Below are 23,472 nucleotides of genomic sequence, written 5' to 3' on the forward strand. Positions count from 1 at the left end.
TTCCCACCCAGAAGTCTATAGGGTCAGGGAATGCGGTTTGCGCTGAAGAAAGGCCAGTTAGGACTGAACCTAGATGTTGAGGTGGTTCATCTCCGTTTGCTGATTTGTGTCAGCCTGGCATGGAATATGAAAAAAGTGCTCTATTATTTTGATGATACTGAGGCTGCTGCTGTTGTGGCTTCTGCTGCTTGTGGTAGCCTAGATGGCGGCAGGTGGGTGACTCTGCAGGGGTGGAGAAGGGCCTCCCAGTCAGACATGTGGGCAGCAGGCATATGCTCTCCGAACGCTGTGTCAAGCTGCATACATAGTGGGTTATTTATTTAGACTAGCGTTTTAGACAGCGTGAGCATCTGTTTTAAGATAAATATCATGGGGATGATATTGTTGATGCCGCAGTTGACCCTACTGACAAATCTGGTGGCCTCTTCTAAGGAGATGACTATGCAACAGGTATCTTTGATGAGCTGCCACTGCTTGACCTCGAAACAACACATGCTCACTGCTGATGTGGTCTGATGCATGATGAAATCATTCACCACTTTACGCTGCACGTCCAGATGCTCTAACTTATGCAAAGTGGAATGTTAGCTAGTTGGAACATCACAGATCAACCAGTGCAATGGCATATTGTTCTAATGCTGTAAGTCTAGTTCCTTGCCACATAGGAATGGTTGAAATGTGAAGGCAGTTTCCTAGACATGGCCAGCACCTTCTGCAAGCCACTGTACTTGTTTAAAATGCATTGCATCGACTAAGTTTATCATGTGCAGCATTGTGCGCCATGTAGGGAGCAGTGGCGTGTCTACGGTGCTTGGTACCTGGGGCGGGTCCTTTCTCTGGCACCCCCCCCCCAATACTTTAAAATAAATTGTATCTTTTCACAGTAGTATTGCACTCATTGTACAACCTTCACATACTTTTGTCCAGATAAGTGCCCCTCTCACGGTAGTTATGCCCATATTGTGCCATCTCACGGTAGTTATGCCCACACTGTGCCTCATAACAGCTATGATCACCCCCTGCACAAGAGTAATGGCCTCTGTGCCCCCTTGATAATAGTAATGCCTATTGTACCCCTTCATAGTAGTAATGCCCATTATGCCCCATTCACAGTAGTAATGCCCAATGTGCCTCCTTCATACTAATAATGCGCATTGTGCCCCCTTCATAGTAATAATGCCCATTGTGCCCCTTCATATTAATAAAGCCCATTGTATCCCATTCATAGTAGTAAGGCCCTCTGTGCCCCCTTTATAGTAAAAATGCCCATTGTGCCCCCTCCACAGTATTAATATCCATCTTGCCCCTTCCACAGTAGTAATGCCCATTGTGCACTTTTAATAGTAACATAGTAACATAAGACCGAAAAAAGACATTTGTCCATCCAGTTCGGCCTGTCATCCCGCAAGTAGATCCAGAGCAAGGCAAAAAAAAAAATGTGAGGTAGAAGCCAATCCTTCCCACCCTAGGGGAATAAAAAATTCCTTCCCGCCTCCAAACAGACAGTTAAAATAACTCCCTGGATCAACGACCCCTCTCTAGTAGCTATAGCCTGTAATATTATTACACTCCAGAAATACATCCAGGCCCCTCTTGAACTCTTTTATTGTACTCACCATCACCACCTACTCAGGCAGAGAGTTCCATAGTCTCACTGCTCTTAACGCAAAGAATCCTCTTCTATTTTTGTGTACAAACCTTCTTTCCTCCAGACGCAGAGGATGTCCCCTCGTCACAGTTACAGTCCTGTGGATAAATAGATGATGGGAGAGATCTCTGTACTGATCCCTGATATATTTATACATAGTCATTAGATCTCCCCTCAGTCGTCTTTTTTCTAAAGTGAATAACCCTAATTTTGATCATCTTTCAGGGTACTGTAGTTGCCCCATTCCAGTTGCCCTCCTCTGAACTCCAGCTTTGCTATGTCTGCCTTGTTCACAGGAGCCCAGAACTGTACACAGTACTCCATGTGTGTTCTGACTAGTGATTTGTAAAGTGGTAGGACTATGTTCTTATCACGGGCATCTATGCCCCTTTTGATGCAACCAACCAATTATCTTATTGGCCTTGGCAGCAGCTGCCTGACACTGTTTTTTGCAGCTTAGTTTGATGTTTATTAAAATTCCTAGATCCTTTTCCATGTCAGTGTTACTGAGTGTTTTACCATTTAGTATGTACGGGTGACTTGCATTATTCCTTCCCATGTGCATAACTTTACATTTGTCAGTGTTAAACCTCATCTGCCACTTCTCTGCCCAAGCCTCCAATCTATCCAGATCCCTCTGTAGTAGTATACTGTCCTCTTCAGTGTTAATTACTTTACACAGTTTAGTGTCATCTGCGAAAATTGATATTGTACTATGCAAGCCTTCTACAAGAGCATTAATAAATATATTGAAGAGAATAGGGCCCAATACTGACCCCTGAGGTACCCCACTAGTGACAGTGACCCAATCTGAGTATGTACCATTAATAACCACCCTCTGTTTTCTATCACTCAGCCAGTTACTTACCCACATACAGACGTTTTCTCCCAGTCCGAGCATTCTCATTTTATATACTAACCTCTTATGTGATACAGTGTCAAATGCTTTGGAGAAGTTCAGATATACGACATCCATTGATTCGCCGCTGTCAAGTCTAGAACTTACCTACTAGAAACTGATTAAATTAGTTTGGCATGACCGATCCCTCATGAAGCCATGCTGATATGGCGTTATTTGCTTATTTCTGTTGAGATGCTCTAAGATAGCATCTCTTAGATAACCTTCAAACATTTTACCCACAACAGATGTTAAACTTACCGGCCTATAGTTTCCAGGCTCTGTTTTTGGACCCTTTTTTAATACTGGCACCACATTTGCTATGCGCCAATCCTGTGGGACAGTCCCTGTCAGTATAGAGTCATTAAATATCAGAAAGAAGGGTCTGGCTATGACATTACTTAATTCCCTTAGGATACGGGGGTGTATCACATCCGGTCCTGGCGATTTGTCTATTTTAATGAGATTTTAGAATGCTTTTAAAGATATCCCATTTTGTGGCTGTATTTTTATTTGTGAGGACTTTGTCCCAGTAAGTTAGGCCTATGGCTTCTCTTAGTTGGCTAAATTTAGCTTTTTTGAAGTTTGGTATTTTTGTTCCTCCCTGTAGAAACGCTTTTTTGAATGATAATTGGAAGGTTATTACTTTATGGTCACTATTTCCCAGGTGTCCCCCAACCTGCACGTCTGTTGTTCTGTCAGGCCTATTGGTTAATACTAAGTCCAGTATGGCCATCCCTCTAGTCGGGTCCTGAACCAGTAGGGAGAGGTAATTGTCTTTGGTTATTGCCAAGAACCTGTTTCCTTTATGAGATGTACAGGTTTCATTTTCCCAGTCTATATCTGGATAGTTGAAGTTACCCATAATAACCACCTCATTATGATTTGCCTCCTCGTCTATCTCGTTTAGTAGCATATTTTCTGTGGACTCTGGTATATTAGGTGGTTTATAATAAACTCCTATTAGTAATTTATTATTGTTTTTCGCTCCATGTATCTCTACCCACAGTGACTCCACATGTTCATGTTCCTCACTTATAGCTTCACGGAGTGGGCTGGGCTTGGTAGGAGTGGGCTGGTCCCAATTCCTGCCAGGAGGGGGGAGTTCTAGAGAGGTATAGAAGAGAGTGGACTGAGAAATTCTGGAGTAGGGGAGCACGTCCATCTGCTCCAGCTCCAAGGGCACTGGGAACTTGAAACAGCCCGTCTGTGAGGACCAGTACTCCAGGGAGACTGTGGGGTCCCAGACCACCATAAGAATTGCAAGCTACAGCATACAAAGATAGCAGACTGTTTAACACTACAACTATACAGTTGAGGTATAACAAATTAAAACACTTGTCACCACAGTTCATGAGCAGCACATGCAAAAGCCTGCATTACACAAGTGGACACCTATAGCCACAAATGCCAGCTTATTGGGGAAATCGGGAGAGTGACTATTCTGTAGTGTTATTGTCTGCCAACATATCTTAACATCTAGGGATAGAAACATTGCACCTTGTACAGACAACAGCTGAATGTACTTTATGTAACTCATTCAGTAAAGAAAAACATTTGTTGTTCTTCTGCATCTGCCTATTCACTGCATCGAACCGCAGGGAGCAATGGCCTGAATGAGTACACCTTGACACAACATCTCATCAGGGCCACTATCACTCCCATCCTCTGCACCTGCTTCTCAGAGGCTAGCTGCACTCCCTCTTATGTAAGTGAAGGTACCCACTGGGGTAAAAAAAGGAAATAGAAAATAAAAATCTGTTATACTCACCTAGCCTTTTCTTCCAGTAAATGGAGCACATCCCGCTCTCCAAAAAGGCACAATGCAGTGACATATTTACACCTGCTGGGATGAGTAGACGAGGATAGGCCGGGAAAATCATCCTCGCCTGACCCGTGCATTCTACTCATTCCAACAGGCAATGTCACTGCATTGCACCTGCTGGAGAGAGCATGGCCAAGGAATGAGGCAGACAGACATACATTACAGCCCCTCACCTGGGCACACAGTATTATTTTTTTTTCAAAAATAGAAATCCATAGTTTACCAGCTTAATATCAAAAAGACATACAACATAATGTCATCATGTGCTGAATTTCCCTCTTATCTTTGCCCTCCCATCCCTCCCTTAAACCCCCTTTTCCACTGAGCTACCATCGTAATTCTAAGTGTTTTAATTTCCAATTACCCCATATCCGCAACCAAACTGCTTTTTCCCCCGCTGTTTGGGCAAGACTGTATTCATACTCCTTAACCCTGTCCATATACTCCGTCCATTCCTGGAGATTTGGGTATTTCGAGGAGCCCCAATATTTGACTATTATTATCTTGGCAAGAGCTATACCCCTAAACCAAAGTAATTGCTCAATTTTATTTTTGTTTATCTCTGGGAGGGTGCCAAGAATCACATATTCAATACGAACTTCATATTTTGTTCTGCAATTTCTGGAATATTTTACTCCAATAGTCTTTTACACCTGGGCATTCCCACAGTAGGTGTTTATAATCTCCTCTATCCTTTTTACATTTATAGCAGTTCGGTTCTTTGTCCTTATAAATAGTATGTAATAGTACTGGTGTGTAGTAGAGGCGGTGTATGATTTTCAAAAGAATCCATGTATGAGCAAGGAAAACTGCAGACTTTTTAATATTTTTATATACAGTATCCCACGAGATCGGTTCTGTATTCTGCAAGGATTTCGGTTAATGGCTTAACCTGTCCTTTGTGAAGAACCTGTAAAATTAAGTGTATCCCCTGTTTTTCCCAACACTCAATATCCACTAACTGCATGACTTGCGGTAGACAGACGTTCCCCCAGAGAGGGGTAAACTGAACCGCTTGGGATAATCCGACCATAAGCCTAACTTGTTTCCAAATATGCCTAAGCATTCTACTAAACAGATTTGTTACTGTTTTCTTCTCAATGGTGCCCGTTTCCAGAATCTGAAAAAGATCTTCCTATGGTCTGCAGTCCTCCCAAAAAATTAGCCGTATACAGTTATTCTTTCGATTTCTCATACACCATCTCAATTGTGCAGCTACATAATATCCTTTAACCCCTTAGTGACCACCCATACGTGTTTTTGCGGCGGTCACTAAGGGGCCTTAGGCTGGGCCGCCACGTTTTTACGGCAGGCCGGTCTAAGCGCTGCACGGCTCCCCCGTGCAGCAGGGAGGGCGGACCCGGCTCTCACATGAGAGCCAGGGCCCTGCTCTAACAGCCCTGACCGGCAGAAGTGCCGATCCGGCTGTTTAACCCTTTACATGCCGGGCGCAATGGCGTCCGCTGCATGTAAAGTGGTGACAGAGGGAGCGGACTCCCTCTGTCTCCCATCAGCACCACGAAAATGCGATTGCGGGGTCCTGATGTGTTCGTAAGCTTACCTCGCTTCCGATCAGGGCCCCGAGCCTGTCTTCAGTTCTCTCCAGCAGGCTGTGCCTCTCTGGCGCAGCCTTCTGGTCAATCTTTGAATAGCATTGCTAATGAAATGTAATGCCTTATAGAGATAATGCATTACATTTTAAAAGCAATCAAAATACTATATATTATAGTCCCCTTGTGGGACTTTTAAGAAAGAAGTAAAAAAAAATAGAAAAAAATACACATTTATTAAATAAAAAAATGCCATAAAATAAAAAAATATGCTTTTTTTTCCATTGAATACGCTTTTCAATGAAAAAAATTGCAAAAAGAAAATATCCCCCATATGTTTGGTATTGTCACGTCCGTAACGACCCGGACTACATAAATATTACATAAATTATTCCCTATGGTGAACACCGTAAAAAAAATAAAAAAAATAACAAAATTTCTAAATTATTCTTAGTTTAAAAAACCTAATAACAAGCGATCAAAAAGCGCCATTTACTCCAAAATTTTTGTCCCTCAAAAATCAAGCCCTCACACAACTCCATAGAAAAAGAAAAAAAAAGTTATGGGTCTTGTGAAGTGGCAATGCAAAATCATTTTTTTGGTTAATAAAAGGGGTTTTATTGGAAAAAAAAGTAGTAAAACGTAAAAAAAAATATAAGTATTTAGTATCACTGTAATCGTACTGACCCAGAGAATAAAGATATTATGTTATTTGCACCGAAAAATGAATGCCGTAAAATTTATAATGTAAAACCTAGTGGCAGTATTGCTATTTTTCCCCATCTCCCTCCCAGAAAGAGTTAATAAAAGTTAATCAGAAAGTTATGTGTACCCCAAAATGGTTCCATTAAAAACTACAACTTGTCCCGTAAAAAACAAGCCCTCATAAAGCTATATAGACGAAAAAATAAAAAAGTTATAGCTCTTGGAACGAGACCATGAAAAAAGGAAGAACAACCCTTGGTCATAAAGGCCCAAACAGGCTTGGTCACTAAGGGGTTAAGAAAGGGGACAGAGAGTCCTCCCTCTTCTTTATATAGGTATTGTAATTTAATTCTGACCCGTTTGCGACCGCATATTAATTTGTTAAAAAGGGTCTCAAGTTTATTAAAAAACATATCTTCAATCGTTATTGGACTTGCATTTAGTAGCATTGGTAATAATGTCATTTTTATAAGAGCAATGCGATTGATTTGTGACAGGGGGAGTTTTAGCCATGTTCTAATTTTTTCCTTTACTTTATCTATTATTGTCAGTGTGTTCAATTTCGTATAATGTTCTAGTTTAGTCCCTATATGGATGCCCAGGCATAATAGAGAGTCTGATGGATGCAATATACTAACCCGGGACTTATAACCCAGAGGTACTGAAGAGAAAGTTTTATTTTTCCCAGTTTGTTTCGTATCCAGATAAGCATCCAAAATCGTCCATGCTTTCCATAATCCTGGGTAAAATCGTATATCCCCTCTCCAAGAAGAGCAAAATATAGTCTGCATATAAGCTTATTTTATCAACCTCTCCCTCACAACCAAAGCCCTGTATTTTCTCGTCGGCTCTAATTTTACATGCCATTGGTTCCAGGAACAACGAAAAGAGCAGAGGGGAAAGGGGGCATCCCTGACGAGTTCCTCGAGTCAAGGAGAAAGATGACGAATATTCCCCGTTGATTCGGACTCTGGATACGGAGTTTTGGTACAGGATGCGGACCCATCTGGAGAAGTATTCACCTATTTTCACCCGTGTCAACACTCTCCAGAGGAAGGGCCACTCCACCCTGTCAAAAGCTTTGGCCGCATCCAGAGACAGGATGGAGCAATTCTCCCCCTCCCCCGTCTGTATATTCAGAAAAGCCCTCCTCACGTTGTCCTGTATATTCCTTTTGGGGATAAACCCAGTTTGGTCAGCGTGGACGACTTTGTGGATTACGTTTTTTTATTAGAGTTGAGCGAACACCTGGATGTTCGGGTTCGAGAAGTTCGGCCGAACTTCCCAGAAATGTTCGGGTTTGGGATCCGAACCTGACCCGAACTTCGTCCCGAACCCGAACCCCATTGAAGTCAATGGGGACCCAAACTTTTCGGCACTAAATAGGCTGTAAAACAGCCCAGGAAAGGGCTAGAGGGCTGCAAAAGGCATCAAAATGTAGTTAAATCCCCTGCAAACAAATGTGGATAGGGAAATGAATAAAAATAAAATAAATAAAAATTAACCAATATCAATTGGAGAGAGGTCCCATAGCAGAGAATCAGGCTTCATGTCACCCACCACTGGAACAGGCCACTGTCAGATATTTAGACCCCGGCACCCAGACAGAGGAGAGAGGTCCCATTGCAGAGAATCAGGCTTCATGTCATAGGAGAGAATCAGGCTTCACGTCACCCACCACTGAATTATTGCAAATTTCATACTCCTCTTCGGGTAAAAATACTCCTCAAAAATGGTAAGAGGAGTATTTTTACTCTTCTGGAAAAAATGTAGTGCGACCTCTGATCTTAAAAACAGCAGACACCATTGCTACTCTTGATGTGGCCACACCCGGCCTCAACCTTTGGGCAACTTCCTAGCATAGCAGAGGAGTGCATGAGGGTTTCAGGTAATTTATCTTATTAAATAAAAGCACTTGTAATGGCTGAGCATACAGTAAATCAAGGTGCCAAATAGTGACTGAAACTATAATAGTGTTGTTTAAACATTAACTATTAGATTTTTTACATTTAGGTTAGGACTACAATGCGATCTTTGCGGCGTCATCCGTATGATGACCAAAGATTGCTGAATAGCAGTACAGCCATTGAACCCTGGAATCATAGCTGCAGAAATTTACAGTGTTGCAGCAACTTACTAATCGCGCTGCGACCGCCATTTAGCCCAATGTCTGCACTGCCACACAGAGATCTCTGGTCATGCAACAAGTCTTGTGTCCATGTTCGCCATGTAACCACAGTCTTAAAGGGTTTGGTCCATCTCAGACATTGATGACATATTGCTGTGATATGCCATTACTGTCAGATAGATTCAACTGAGACTATACATTTTATCAGCAACAAAATAGGGAACCCATTCTGATACTTTATTTTAGTTTCAATTTAACTTTATTTAAACAATACCTTCAATAAATAAAAAAATCTATAAAAAGGTACTAAAAAGTTTGTAAAAAAAAATGCTGTGAAACCATCAAAAGTGGAAAAGCACTAAAATGTGTAGGGTCATTTAAGACTGATACACTCTGATTTTAAATGGGGTTAAATTAAAGAGAGATTTAGATCAATGATCAGATGAAATAAATATATTCTTTCTCCAATAGGTATGATACTTGTCAAAGTGGTTTCATCTCCAGTTACATAAATGGACCATCAAGGGAAGACCTTAACACTGAAGACTATTTTTGTTATTTTGATTGTACAGTTGTGCTTAGCCATTATTTTATATTCATTTTATAACTATGAAAATCGCTCAGTGTCTAGTTATGAATTTTCCTATACAAGTATACATCGAGAACTGGCTAATGACACGAAGATCATCCTTGTTTGGACCTGGCCATTTGGTGACACATTTCCACTTAATGAATGTCCACCATACACTAATATTTCTGGATGCTTTTACACAGCTAACAGAACCTTGTATTCTTCTGCAGATGCAATTGTTATGCATCACAGAGATGTATGTCATTCCAGAAAACAGCTACCCCAGATACCAAGATCACCAAATCAGTATTGGGTATGGTTTAACTTGGAGTCTCCATCACACAGCCCACACTTGCATTTTATGGATAATCTCATCAACCTCACAATGTCTTATAGAGCTGATTCAGATATTTTCTCACCTTATGGCTGGCTAGAGCCGAATCAGCGAGAAGAGAACTTCACAATTTCTCCAAAGACTAAATTGGTGGCCTGGGCAATCAGTAACTGGAACCCAAAATCTAATAGAGTACGGTATTACAAAGAGCTCAAAAAATTTCTTCCTGTAGACATATATGGAAGACAGCATTTAGCTCTCCCAACAAATGAACATGAAAAAACATTGTCCAAGTATAAGTTTTATCTCGCCTTTGAAAACACAATTCATGAAGATTATATTACAGAGAAACTCTGGAAGAATGCATTGAAATCTGGTTGTGTGCCAGTTGTATTGGGACCGCCTCGAAAAAATTATGAGCGGTTTATTCCGAAAGACTCTTTTCTACATGTTGATGACTTCTCCACGCCTGAAGAGCTTGCTAAATATATCTTAAAGTTGGACAATGATGACAAAGCTTACCAGCAGTATTTTACATGGAGGTCCAGACTTCATCCCTTTGCAGATACTAACTGGCAGACCCATTACTGCAGAGTATGTAAAGCAATAAAAGAAGCTCCTGCATACAAAACTATTTCAAAACTTGGAGAATGGTACAAATAATTACAGGGTGGTTTCTCAGGTTGTTTCTATATTAGCTGAAATTCAGTATGAAAATATTAAATTTTTAGGCAATTCTAATCACATGTTGCATTTTTGTAGTTCAGTGCATTTTTTCAAAAGCTTATGTATATGAAATAAAGAAAAAAATACAAAAAAATACTTGTCTAAGGAGAAACACTTGTACAAAATCAAATGAAATTTATGGCATTTTTTGCGAGCCACTAAAACTGTGAAGAAACCACTGCAGTTTTATCAGCACTGACATAACACAGTCAGGCCTCTTTCACACAACCATTTTTTCTTTTCATTTTTCATTTCTTCTTTTGCGTTCCGTTTACGGTCCATATACGGTCCATATACGGAACCATTCATTTCAACGGTTCCGCAAAAAAAAAAAAACTGAATGTACTCCGTATGCATTACGTTTCCGTATTTCTGTTTTTCTGTTCCGTTGAAAGATAGAACATGTCCTATTATTGCCCGCAAATCACATTCTGTGGCTCCATTCAAGTCAATGGGTCCACAAAAAAAAGGGAAGACATACGGAAATGCATCTGTATGTCTTACGTATCCGTTCCGTTTTTGCGGAACCATCGAAAATTTTATGCCTAGCCCAATTTTTTCTATGTAATTACTGTATGCTGTATATGCCATACGGAAAAACGGAACAGAAACGGAAACACAACGGAAGCAAAAAACGGATCTAAGAAAAATGGACCATACGGTCGTGTGAAAGAGGCCTCAGTGTTGAGCAAGTCTCCACAGTTATGTAAACAGAAGACAAAGAAGTGTTGCTAAGGCTCAAAATGGGCCATTTGGGCCAATGACAGTTACACGTTAAATCAACAACATTTCAATTTATGTTGTGGGTTTCACCCTTTGCAATTCAAAGCAAATCTGCAATAAAAACCTCAACAAATCTGCAAATCACAGCAAAATCTGCACATTGTGGCCTTGACAATGAAATTGTAATTTAATGCATTTTATTTTCAAGCATTTTTTTCACGCCCTCTTAAAAAAATACAAATAAAAAAAATGCAAAAAGACTGTATGAAGGAAGATTATGTTATTGATTATATTAACTTTTAGAGTGCTGCCACATGTTAAAGTTTTTGATGCAGTTTTTTTTTTTTTTAAAGTAGAGAAGTAGTATCTGCACTTTCTCTGCTTTTATTATCCACAACTGTTTTTGGCTTCAAAGGCCGCATCAAAAAGCCTGAATGTGTGTTGTACTCATAGAGTGTTATTGAAGGGTACCTGCTCTGACCACCCCTCTCTCCCTCTCCTTGATTAACAGAGCCATTGCATTGTCATTTTGTCAGGTCCTGTCAACCAAGAAGGAGATGGAGGGGCTTGGGCCCACCATTTGTGAACTTAAAAGGAACTTATGTCGATTTTGCTTCAGACAGCATGTTATAGAGCAGGAGGAGCTGAGCAGATTGATATATAGTTTTGAGTTAAAAGAGTCAGCCTAACCTGTATTTTATTCATTTAAATTCCTGTTCATTCTGGGCTTTGAAGTCAAGGAGGCGGTCTTATCAGTGATTGACAGCCTTCCTCTGTAAATGCGTACACAGTGATAGCTGTCAATCACTGATAGGACCGCCTCATTCACTTCAAAACCCAGAATGAACATGAATTTAAGTGAACAAAATACAGGTTAGGCTGACTCTTTTCCCACAAAACTATATACCAATGTGCTTACCATGGTGCCTGTAGCTTACATTGCATTTTATAGGTGGATGACTAAGTGAAAGGAATCCTGGTGACACTTTTCCTTTAAGAGTAAATCCACAGTGGGCATAAATGACATGGGAAAAACACACTGTGGATTTTGCCATGTATCCGCAGAAAAAGTTAAATGGTCTCAAATTTTTTTAAACAACTTATTCTCAGTGGTCACTTGAGGTGAACCTGAATAAATGTGCAAATTAGTTGGATTCATAATTTTTTTTTTATGTGGGTCACCCTAAAAACCTCTTTGAAATCCCTACCACTAGAGGCCTCCATTCTAGCAATTCTGTCCTTAGCAGCTGATTCTGTCCTTACCTCAGCTGATCGTAATTTTGAAAGATACTGGAAGGAATAAATGTACTTCATTTATAAACACTGTGTGCTTGGGAGTCTACCTCTGCTCTCCTCAGGCTGGTCAAAAGTTTGTGAAGGGAAGTCTAGACTAGTATAGCTCTGGTAGAGGCCTACATGTGGTCACACCCAACAGCTCAGAGAGGACAGCATAATGTAGCTCTACAACAGCAGAGCAATTAGCAGCCAAGAACACAGTACCTGAATGCTCGGGGAGGCCAAATTATAATCCAAGCCAAGTCCCCAGCCAGGACTTTAAGAGAAATTGGGGCAAAATCCATGTGAATAACGTATTAATTTTGCTATTGCAAAGGGAATCTATGGTGGAAACCTATAGCATAAATTTATATACTGCAGATTTAAAATTGCACTGCCTGTAAATTTCCACAGAGGAGCACTACATGTCAGTGGTTGGCAGAAGAGAAGGAACATCCAGTACAGAAGAGACTGTTTCTACTAGTGATACATAAATGTCAGCTTCTGGAATCAAAATGTGACGTGTACTCAAATATTATTTATAGACATGTGAATGGAGTATTTTCATTGAAGTATATACAATATATATGCCACCAGGCAAAATTCACGTCAGGTACACCACTGCTAGGTTCTTTTGTTCCATATAATTACAGTTCAAGAGCACCTGTCACCACAAAATGCAGTGCAATCTGTAGGTAGCGTGTTATAGAGCAGGAGGAGCTGAGCAGGTTGATATATAGTTCAGTAAACCTTGTAATTTATACATTTATATCTCTGCTGTTTCTGACCTAAAGGAGTTATCCCAAGACTAATGTAAATAATGAAAATCAGACATCATGTAGTACATGACAACCTCTTTCTATCATAGCTATAATCACTCATTGCTCTACTAGATTTATAGCAAATGGGCAGTTCAAGGGGAGAGTTCACTCTATCACAACTTAGGGGGCAGTTGAAGGATGAAACTGAGCATGTGCGGCCATCTCAGTGAGTAGGACAAAGAAAAAAGAAAAAACAAACAGCAGGTGGTGCTATACAGATACATTTTATTAAATATCTCAGTGGCTATGTGTTGAGGAAGGGTTGAAACACATGCATATATATATATATACAAATATGCATGCATATATGATATATATGCATGCATTAATGGTCACTTTATAGGGTGATGTGCGCAGATGTGCCCTTAGTGGCTCATGGTGGCCCCTGTGGGAGATCTGTGCCCCCTTATAATATAGGGGCTGTGCCCCCTTATAGTGTAGAGGCTCTTCCCTTTTATAGTATAGGGGCTGTGCCCCTTATAGTATGAAACTATGTCCCCTTACATCCCCCTTCATAACATATTTGCCCCCTGATGTATGATCAATGTATATGATATGATATATATATATATATATATATATATATATCCCCCCCATCTCCATAGGCTGTAGCCAGGTGCATCAGTGTTAATGGGCCCCAAGCATTCACACCGATGCAATCTGGCTAATTGCATCAGAATGACCGGAAAAGGGTCCGGTCATCCTGATGGATACAAAGAGCTCAGATTCAACTGCGCCGCTGGAGATAATTAGGCATGATAGAAGGGAGGGAGAAACCTCCCCTCCCTTTATTATGCACATTCCGACAGTGCGATTACTATCACGCTGTCAGGAATGCCAGGTGCTGCAGGCAGGAGATCAAAGGCTTCTCCCGCCTGTCTGGGGAGTCCCTCTGTATAGGACCCGGGCACCGTCCACCACTTATCTGTCATCGCCCCTCTCTGGGAAACCGGTTTACTCCTGGGCGGAGCCTGCTCTCAAAACCGACACAACCGCAGCATGTTTCTATGTAAATTTCTAACAGGACCTTCGCCCTCCTCTGATTCAACATCGCCCTCCTCTGATTCACTGCACAAAACCCAGGGAAAGACGAACTGAGGTATGACACTGTGACACTATAACCACACTACATCAGGGCCACCACTACCACTCCCATCTTCTGCTTCAGCTCCCTTGGGGCTCGCTGCATATACACACACGAAAAATGCTATGAATTACTGATGACACTTGGTACATATATAACTTAAAGGGGTTGTCCCATGAAAAATATAAAAAAAAATTCAAACCAGCACCTGGATCTGAATACTTTTGTAATAGCATGTAGTTAAATATTTTGCATATTAATCACCAATATTAATCACCGTCCACCACTTATCTGTCATCGCCCCTCTCTGGGAAACCGGTTTACTCCTGGGCGGAGCCTGCTCTCAAAACCGACACAATCGCAGCATGTTTCTATGTAAATTTCTAACAGGACCTTCGTCCTCCTCTGATTCAACATCGTAGACGGGTATATCGGAACCCACCTGATGCCGAACTATATACGGTGTGGCCTCCCACCAATTGTCCAGTTTTCCACAAGGCCTCTTCTAACTTACCAGCACACGATTTCCCGGGGAGAAGACTTCAGTCCATATTGGCACCGAGTTAGGGTGCTTCAGTCGCTGCAACCGTTCTCCTACCACCTTGTGGACGATCCGCAACCATCGCCGATGTTCTCAAATCCACTTGGTTGTAGTACGTGCTTGCTCACTGTCAGACGAGGGCATGTTCAACTCTTCCAGCTCTCTCCCAGCCCGACCAAACATAAGCATGTACATTGAGTAACTGGTCATGCTGTACACCCGGTTATTATAGGTCCAAATCAATTCGAGGAGATACTCCGGCCATCTGGATTTCTGATCCTTTTCAAGTGTCCTCACCATCTGAAGGAGTGTACGATTGAAGCGTTCAAATGCCCTATTCCGTTGCGGGTGATACGTTGTGGTCCGGGACTTCTCGATACCATACAGGTGATATAGTTCTTGGACACCCATACACCTGTATAAAACGATGGCAGACGGCTTCCGCTGCTGACTAGGCCGTCTGGTCTCGGGTGAGCACTGCCCCCGCAAACTTTGTAAAATGATTGGTCATAACCAAACAAAAACCATGACCCGACTTAGTGCCCCACCTGCACATAATCTATCATCAATAGTTCTAATGGCTGGGACATTTGGATGGTCTGAATCGGAGCCCTGTGCTCCACCCTTTTGCTTAGGTCGCAAGCTCTGCACATCTGACAGGCCTTCTCCACCATCCGTTCGAGATCTGGGCAGTAAACCAGACTATGTAGCCACTTATAGGTTTTATCACTACCAAAGTGGGCACCCCTCTCATTAGCTATTTGAGCAGCCGCGGGAGCAGTGGCAACCGGGATAATGATTTGCCACCGCTGTTCTAACTCTGCCCGTGTATAGACCTTTCAATACAACAGGTCGTGGGCCACTGTCAGCTTGTCCCACTGCCAGAGCTGCTTGTGGCCCTCAGGCATCAAACTTTCTCGCTCCTCTGACTTTGGCCACGTCTTATGCCGGACCCACTGTTTTACCCTCCAAATATCTTCACACTCATTCTGGTCCGGCACCCAATCTGCATGGTTTCTTCCTAACAGCACAGAGGCCCTTGCGCCACCCCCTCTTGAGTGTGCCACCTCCGCAAGGGAAGGTAGGTGACCCAGGTCAGGAGTCTGAGAGTCCTCCAGGTCAATCTCAACATCTCCATCCAGGGAGCCCACAGGTACTCTTTACAATGCATCAGCGTTAGCATTCTCTTTCCCAGACCAGAACTTGATCCAGTAGTTTAACTTCGCCAGCTGAGCTATCCACCTCTTTTCCAAGGCTCCCAACTTCACATTATTCAGGTGTGCCAAAGGGTTATTATCTGTCAGCACCAACACCTCCATCCCAGTCAGGTATTCGGCGAAGCGTTCCGTCATTGCTCAGACCAAGGCCAACAGTTCTAACTTAAAGGAGCTGTAATTGTCCGGGTTTCTCTTGGACCCTCAGAGGGAGCGACTCCCATACGCACTAGTACAGCACCCAGGCCATGCAGGCTCCCATCTGTATACAACAGAAATGGGGTATCGAACTGAGCATAAGCTAAGATCTGGGCTTTTGTCAGAGCATCTTTCACTTCATCTAGTGCTTTCTCCTGCCCACAAAACTGGACGGTTCTTAGGGCCATTGGCTGTCCCCTGGAGCAATTAATTCAAGCGCCCCATGTGCAAACTTAGGGATAAATCGAAGGTAGTACCCTGTCAGCCTCAAAAATGCCTGGAGTTCTTGTAGGGTCTTCAGTCATGGCCACTTCTGAATCGCTTACACTTTTCCGGGAGAGGGTTCTACCCCTTCTGTGGTCACAACATGGCCCAGATACTCAATGCTTCGATGAAAGAGTTGACACTATTTTTTGGTTTTATCTTCAGCCCATGGTCCCTTAAGCGTTGGAGGACCTGCCACAGCCGGGCCAGGTGGTCTTCAAAGGACTTCCTCAAGTCCACCACATCGTCAAGATAGATCAACACTGATTCAAAGTTAAGGTCCCTCAGACAATGCTCCATTAACCGTTGGAATGTACCCGGAGCGTTGGTTAGTCCGAATGGCATCCAATTGAATTCATACAACTTCATCGGGAGGATGAACGCGGTCTTCACCTTATCTCTCTTCGCCATAGCCACCTTCCAGTATCCGCTGACCAAGTCGAGGGTAGAGAAGAACTGTGCTCTTCCCAGTGCGGACAACGTCTCTTCGATCCTCGGGAGGGGGTAAGCGTCCCATACAGTATTTGCGTTCAGCTTCCGGTAATCAACGCAGACCCAGAGAGACCCATATTTTTTTTCGGACCAGTACCACTGGTGCCACCCATGGACCTTGTGAAGGATCTGCCAATATCGCTCTCGGATCGGTGGGGAGTCCTCGTGGGGATTTCATGTTCTATCGCTGTCGCACACCCAAAATCCGCCTCATGGCAGGAGAAGGCAGCTTGGTACTGCCACAGAAGGGTCTCTACTTTCTCTCGCTGCTCGGGAGTCAGGGTTCCCTGCTCCATACCCATGTGTGGCAGGCGCAACACTATGAAGCGCCTTTTGCGCTGTGGCATTAGAAGAATTTTGATGTCTCTGACTTTTACTCTAACCAGACTGTCTATTACTCTGTAATTGCTCTAGCGCCGTTCTATGGAAACAGTAGGTTTAAAGAGCACACCAAATGTTTCTAATAACTTCTTTATTAACTTCAACTTTTCTTCATATATTACACTGCCGCTTCCTCAGCAGATAGTCCATGCACAAAACACGTGTTTAAAAGATATCACAAAATGGCGGTATGATTAAGATGGTGGTTCAACTGTTCAATCTTGTCATTTAACATAAAATGGTGGGTATATTTCTCTCTTGAGTATCTGTACTCTCACTTTAAGTTATTTAAGCACTTTATGATCTCTCTGAGAGATATATCTGAGGTCTAATAGTTCTGCTTTCTCAACTTGGTTTGCAGTTTGCAGTACGAAATTGCTTATGATCTGGTATGAGCAGTTCGCAGTTTGTATGCAATTTGTATGGAATCTGGTTTGTATGCTTGCAATTTGTATTTGCAAATGGTTTTGCATTTGGCAATTTGAACTTGCAATTGGTGGAACTGTAAGTAAACACATATATATCTAGTTCAGTATACAGTTCTAAACACAATACTAATAATATGAACATTATATAACTGTTTTAACTACCTATTTTGGCCTCTTGTTCCCATAAAACTCAGCTCTCAGTGAAGTGAATGTCTCTTCAGCTCCTGTCTCTGGTGAATAATGATTCTAGAAGAACGAACTGGGGTGTAAGGCTGGCTGTGATTGGTGAAAACTCTTGCTGCATAAGAAGCTGGCTGTGATTGGTCTAGACTTCTGCCCAGTAGCAACAGATTAACACTATGCTTTCTGTTGTTTCTGCTGTGTGACTGAGCTTACCTTACATTACAAAATGAATCTTAAAGGCATAGTATCTTTTTCTGCTTCTGTGAACATAAACTTTAACAGTTATATAACATCCAAAACATGATCTCACAGTAAATAACTCTGCTTTTGTCTTTAACACATAAACATAGGAACTGTATTTAGGCGATTGGCAGGTCTAGCTGTATACACATATAAGGCTATACTAGAAACCTAGGGCAGGTTCCAGCTGGCCAGCTACACTCCCGCCAAAATTAACTATAATTCTATGTTCTTAGTGGTAGGACTTGAATATGAATTTGAGGAATTTTCCATCAGGTTCTCAACTTCCAAGTGTCTTTTATCACTCTCAAGTAGAACAACTAACTTCTGTATAGGACGTTCCAACTTGAGTGGAGTAGTGAGACGTTTTCCTTTTTTGTCAAGTTTTGAGTCTCCTATTTGTAACAACACTCTTCTTACTAGTTTGTCTTCATTGACTTCTAGGTAAATCTTCTTTCACTAACACTATGTCACCAACTTGGACATTTATTCTGGGTGTTTGCCATTTACTTAACAGCATAACATTGGCTAAGTATTCTTTCCTCCCTCTATTCCAAAACTGTTCTGATAAATATTGAAATCTTTGCCATCTTCTTCTGGCATATAAATCCCCTTTGGTGAACTTGACAGGGGGTGGCTGTATATAATCAGACTTAAGGTAAAGTAGATGGTTGGGAGTTAAAGGGTCCAAACTTGTTGGATCTTTGATGTTATTAACTGTAAGTGGACGACTAAATCACCTACGGTCTCAATATAAACGGTCCACTCCCGTACCTTACAAAATAACACAACAAAGAAGGAGTGTATAACACACCAATGTAAGGAAATGCAAATCAATTTTATTAAAGTATCTATAAAATGTACATAATGCATGATATATATAAGTAAATAAGCAGGGACAACCACAGTCCTACATCACCCTATTATCAGCCCAGTCATATAAAATGTATAGATAATATCTCAATATTTCAATACATAAATGACAATTTATCTAAAAAGATATATAACAGGAAAGAGCATGAGATATGTGCAGATGGCGTTTGAGCCCCTCTATTACTAAGCGGCTATACGGCCTGGGTCCAAAATAAACAAGTGACAATACCAGGTCATGCACTGAGTAATAAGGCTACATACCTATACGGTTGGGACAGATGGTAGGGCAATGGCGCTCCTCGACGCGCCTTTCGCGTGTTGTTCGCTTCCTCAGGAGGATATTATCTATACATTTTATATAACTGGGCTGATAATAGGGTGATGTAGGACTGTGGTTGTCCCGTGAATCAGCAGGGTGGCAGCAGTGGGAGTTCGGGAGTAGTGTTGATCGAGCACCAAAGTGCTCGGGTGCTCTGGCCGAACACATCAGGATGCTCGGGTGCTCTACCGAGTACCCGAGTATAATGGAAGCCAATAGGAGAACCCAAGCATTAAACCAGGCACCCCCTGCTCTGAAGAGGGGAGGGTGCCTGTTTCATAGGAAAAGGTCAGAAATGGATGGAAACACCACCAAAATGGTTCTGGAACAGCATGGGGAGAATGTCTGAATGCATCTTGGACTCCCAGGTCACTGCTGGGAACTATGTTTTCCGAGTAGTACGCCACTTTAGTACGCCATTGACAATAATACACACAAAATCGAAGATAAAATCGATTTTAGAGAAAAAATTGTTAGTAAGCATTCTTTCCTATATAACTACTTGTATACAAAGTGCAAGTTCGGCCAAAAATTACAAGCAAGAGACACTCCGATACAACCTGTATATTACATAAAGGAGGGCCTCATTCACATTGTGGTACAATTGTTCAGGTAGTGGGACTACTACACTCATAAAGCCTATGCACTAAGTGAAAGGGCTGCCAAAAATTACAAGGAACTGGCACTCCAATACATCCTTTGTTACACATAAAGGAGGGCATCATACACACCCTTGAAAAATTATGATTGATGGCCTGCTGGTGACCCTCTAAAACATTTGTAGCAAGGGCCTGCTGATTAGAGTTGAGCGAACACCTGGATGTTCGGGTTCGAGAAGTTCGGCCGAACATCCCGGAAATGTTCGGGTTCGGGATCCGAACCCGATCCGAACTTCGTCCCGAACCCGAACCCCATTGAAGTCAATGGGGACCCGAACTTTTCGGCACTAAAACGGCTGTAAAACAGCCCAGGAAAGGGCTAGAGGGCTGCAAAAGGCAGCAACATGTAGGTAAATCCCCTGCAAACAAATGTGGATAGGGAAATTAATTAAAATAAAAATTAAATAAATAAAAATTAACCAAAATCAATTGGAGAGAGGTTCCATAGCAGAGAATCTGGCTTCCCGTCACCCACCACTGGAACAGTCCATTCTCAGATATTTAGGCCCCGGCACCCAGGCAGAGGAGAGAGGTCCCGTAACAGACAATCTGGCTTCATGTCAGCAGAGAATCAGTCTTCATGTCATAGCAGAGAATCAGGCTTCACGTCAACCACCACTGTAATAGTCCATTTTCATAAATTTAGGCCCAGCACCCAGGCAGAGGAGAGAGGTCCCGTAACAGACAATCTGGCTTCATGTCAGCAGAGAATCAGTCTTCATATCATAGCAGAGAATCTGGCTTCCCGTTACCCACCACTGGAACAGTCCATTCTCAGATATTTAGGCCCCGGCACCCAGGCAGAGGAGAGAGGTCCCGTAACAGACAATCTGGCTTCATGTCAGCAGAGAATCAGTCTTCATATCATAGCAGAGAATCAGGCTTCACGTCAGCCACCACTGCAACAGTCCATTGTCATAAATTCAGGCCCAGCACCCAGGCAGAGGAGAGAGGTCCCGTAACAGACAATCTGGCTTCATGTCAGCAGAGAATCAGTCTGCATGTCATAGCAGAGAATGAGGCTTCACGTCACCCACCACTGCAACAGTCCATTTTCATAAATTTAGGCCCAGCACCCAGGCAGAGGAGAGAGGTCCCGTAACAGAGGATCTGGCTTCATGTCACCAGAGAATCAGTCTGCATGTCATAGCAGAGAATCAGGCTTCACGTCACCCACCACTGCAACAGTCCATTTTCATAAATTTAGGCCCAGCACCCAGGCAGAGGAGAGAGGTCCCGTAACAGAGGATCTGGCTTCATGTCACCAGAGAATCAGTCTGCATGTCATAGCAGAGAATGAGGCTTCACGTCAGCCACCACTGCAACAATCCATTGGCATATATTTAGGCCTAGCACACAGGCAGAGGAGAGGTTCATTCAACTTTGGGTAGCCTTGCAATATAATGGTAAAATGAAAATAAAAATAGGATTGAATGAGGAAGTGCCCTGGAGTCCAATAATATATGGTTATGGGGAGGTAGTTAATGTCTAATCTGGACAAGGGACGGACAGGTCCTGTGGGATCCATGCCTGGTTCATTTTTATGAACGTCAGCTTGTCCACATTGGCTGTAGACAGGCGGCTGCGTTTGTCTGTAATGACGCCCCCTGCCGTGCTGAATACACGTTCAGACAAAACGCTGGCTGCCGGGCAGGCCAGCACCTCCAAGGCATAAAAGGCTAGCTCTGGCCACGTGGACAATTTAGAGACCCAGAAGTTGAATGGGGCCGAACCATCAGTCAGTACGTGGAGGGGTGTGCACACGTACTGTTCCACCATGTTAGTGAAATGTTGCCTCCTGCTAACACGTTGCGTATCAGGTGGTGGTGCAGTTAGCTGTGGCGTGTTGACAAAAGTTTTCCACATCTCTGCCATGCTAACCCTGCCCTCAGAGGAGCTGGCCGTGACACAGCTGCCTTGGCGACCTCTTGCTCCTCCTCTGCCTTGGCCTTGGGCTTCCACTTGTTCCCCTGTGACATTTGGGAATGCTCTCAGTAGCGCGTCTACCAACGTGCGCTTGTACTCGCGCATCTTCCTATCACGCTCCAGTGCAGGAAGTAAGGTGGGCACATTGTCTTTGTAGCGTGGATCCAGCAGGGTGGCAACCCAGTAGTCCGCACAGGTTAAAATGTGGGCAACTCTGCTGTCGTTGCGCAGGCACTGCAGCATGTAGTCGCTCATGTGTGCCAGGCTGCCCAGGGGTAAGGACAAGCTGTCCTCTGTGGGAGGCGTATCGTCATCGTCCTGCCTTTCCCCCCAGCCACGCACCAGTGATGGACCCGAGCTGCGTTGGGTGCCACCCCGCTGTGACCATGCTTCATCCTCATCCTCCTCCACCTCCTCCTCATCCTCGTCCTCCTCGTCCTCCAGTAGTGGGCCCTGGCTGGCCACATTTGTACCTGGCCTCTGCTGTTGCCAAAAACCTCCCTCTGAGTCACTTCGAAGAGACTGGCCTGAAAGTGCTAAAAATGACCCCTCTTCCTCCTCCTCCTCCTCCTCCTCCTGGGCCACCTCCTCTTCCATCATCGCCCTAAGTGTTTTCTCAAGGAGACATAGAAGTGGTATTGTAACGCTGATAACGGTGTCATCGCCACTGGCCATGTTGGTGGAGTACTCGAAACAGCGCAACAGGGCACACAGGTCTCGCATGGAGGCCCAGTCATTGGTGGTGAAGTGGTGCTGTTCTGTAGTGCGACTGACCCGTGCGTGCTGCAGCTGAAACTCCACTATGGCCTGCTGCTGCTCGCACAGTCTGTCCAGCATGTGCAAGGTGGAGTTCCACCTGGTGGGCACGTCGCATATGAGGCGGTGAGCGGGAAGGCCGAAGTTACGCTGTAGCGCAGACAGGCGAGCAGCGGCAGGATGTGAACGCCGGAAGCGCGAACAGACGGCCCGCACTTTATGCAGCAGCTCTGACATGTCGGGGTAGTTGTGAATGAACTTCTGCACCACCAAATTCAGCACATGCGCCAAGCAAGGGATGTGCGTCAAATTGGCTAGTCCCAGAGCTGCAACGAGATTTCGCCCATTATCACACACCACCAGGCCGGGCTTGAGGCTCACCGGCAGCAACCACTCGTCGGTCTGTTGTTCAATACCCCGCCACAACTCCTGTGCGGTGTGGGGCCTGTCCCCCAAACATATGAGTTTCAGAATGGCCTGCTGACGTTTACCCCGGGCTGTGCTGAAGTTGGTGGTGAAGGTGTGTGGCTGACTGGATGAGCAGGTGGAAGAAGAGGAGGAGGAAGCCGAGAAGGAGGAGGTGGCAACAGGAGGCAAAGAATGTTGCCCTGCGATCCTTGGCGGCGGCAGGACGTGCGCCAAACAGCTCTCCGCCTGGGGCCCAGCTGCCACTACATTTACCCAGTGTGCAGTTAGGGAGATATAGCGTC

The 23,472-nt window shown here is 43.5% G+C and overlaps 1 protein-coding gene across 2 annotated transcripts in view; it reads left to right on the forward strand.

Annotated features, from left to right (window-relative positions):
• LOC122920813 (4-galactosyl-N-acetylglucosaminide 3-alpha-L-fucosyltransferase FUT6-like) overlaps positions 1-10,699 on the forward strand; it is a 46,872-nt gene extending 36,173 nt beyond the window's left edge. The window contains exons 1-2 of one of the 2 annotated variants that reach the window (XM_044270556.1): positions 7,539-7,640; positions 9,226-10,699. In XM_044270556.1, the coding sequence (XP_044126491.1) occupies positions 9,267-10,322 (1,056 nt within the window). In that variant the 5' untranslated portion in view covers positions 7,539-7,640; positions 9,226-9,266 and the 3' untranslated portion in view covers positions 10,323-10,699. Of the gene's footprint in view, positions 1-7,538; positions 7,641-9,225 lie in introns of those variants that run through there. The other variant, XM_044270555.1, reaches the window with a different exon arrangement.
• Positions 10,700-23,472: the final 12,773 nt, after the last annotated feature.

Source organism: Bufo gargarizans, chromosome 10 (genome assembly GCF_014858855.1).
Source record: "Bufo gargarizans isolate SCDJY-AF-19 chromosome 10, ASM1485885v1, whole genome shotgun sequence".
Classification (NCBI taxonomy): domain Eukaryota; kingdom Metazoa; phylum Chordata; class Amphibia; order Anura; family Bufonidae; genus Bufo; species Bufo gargarizans.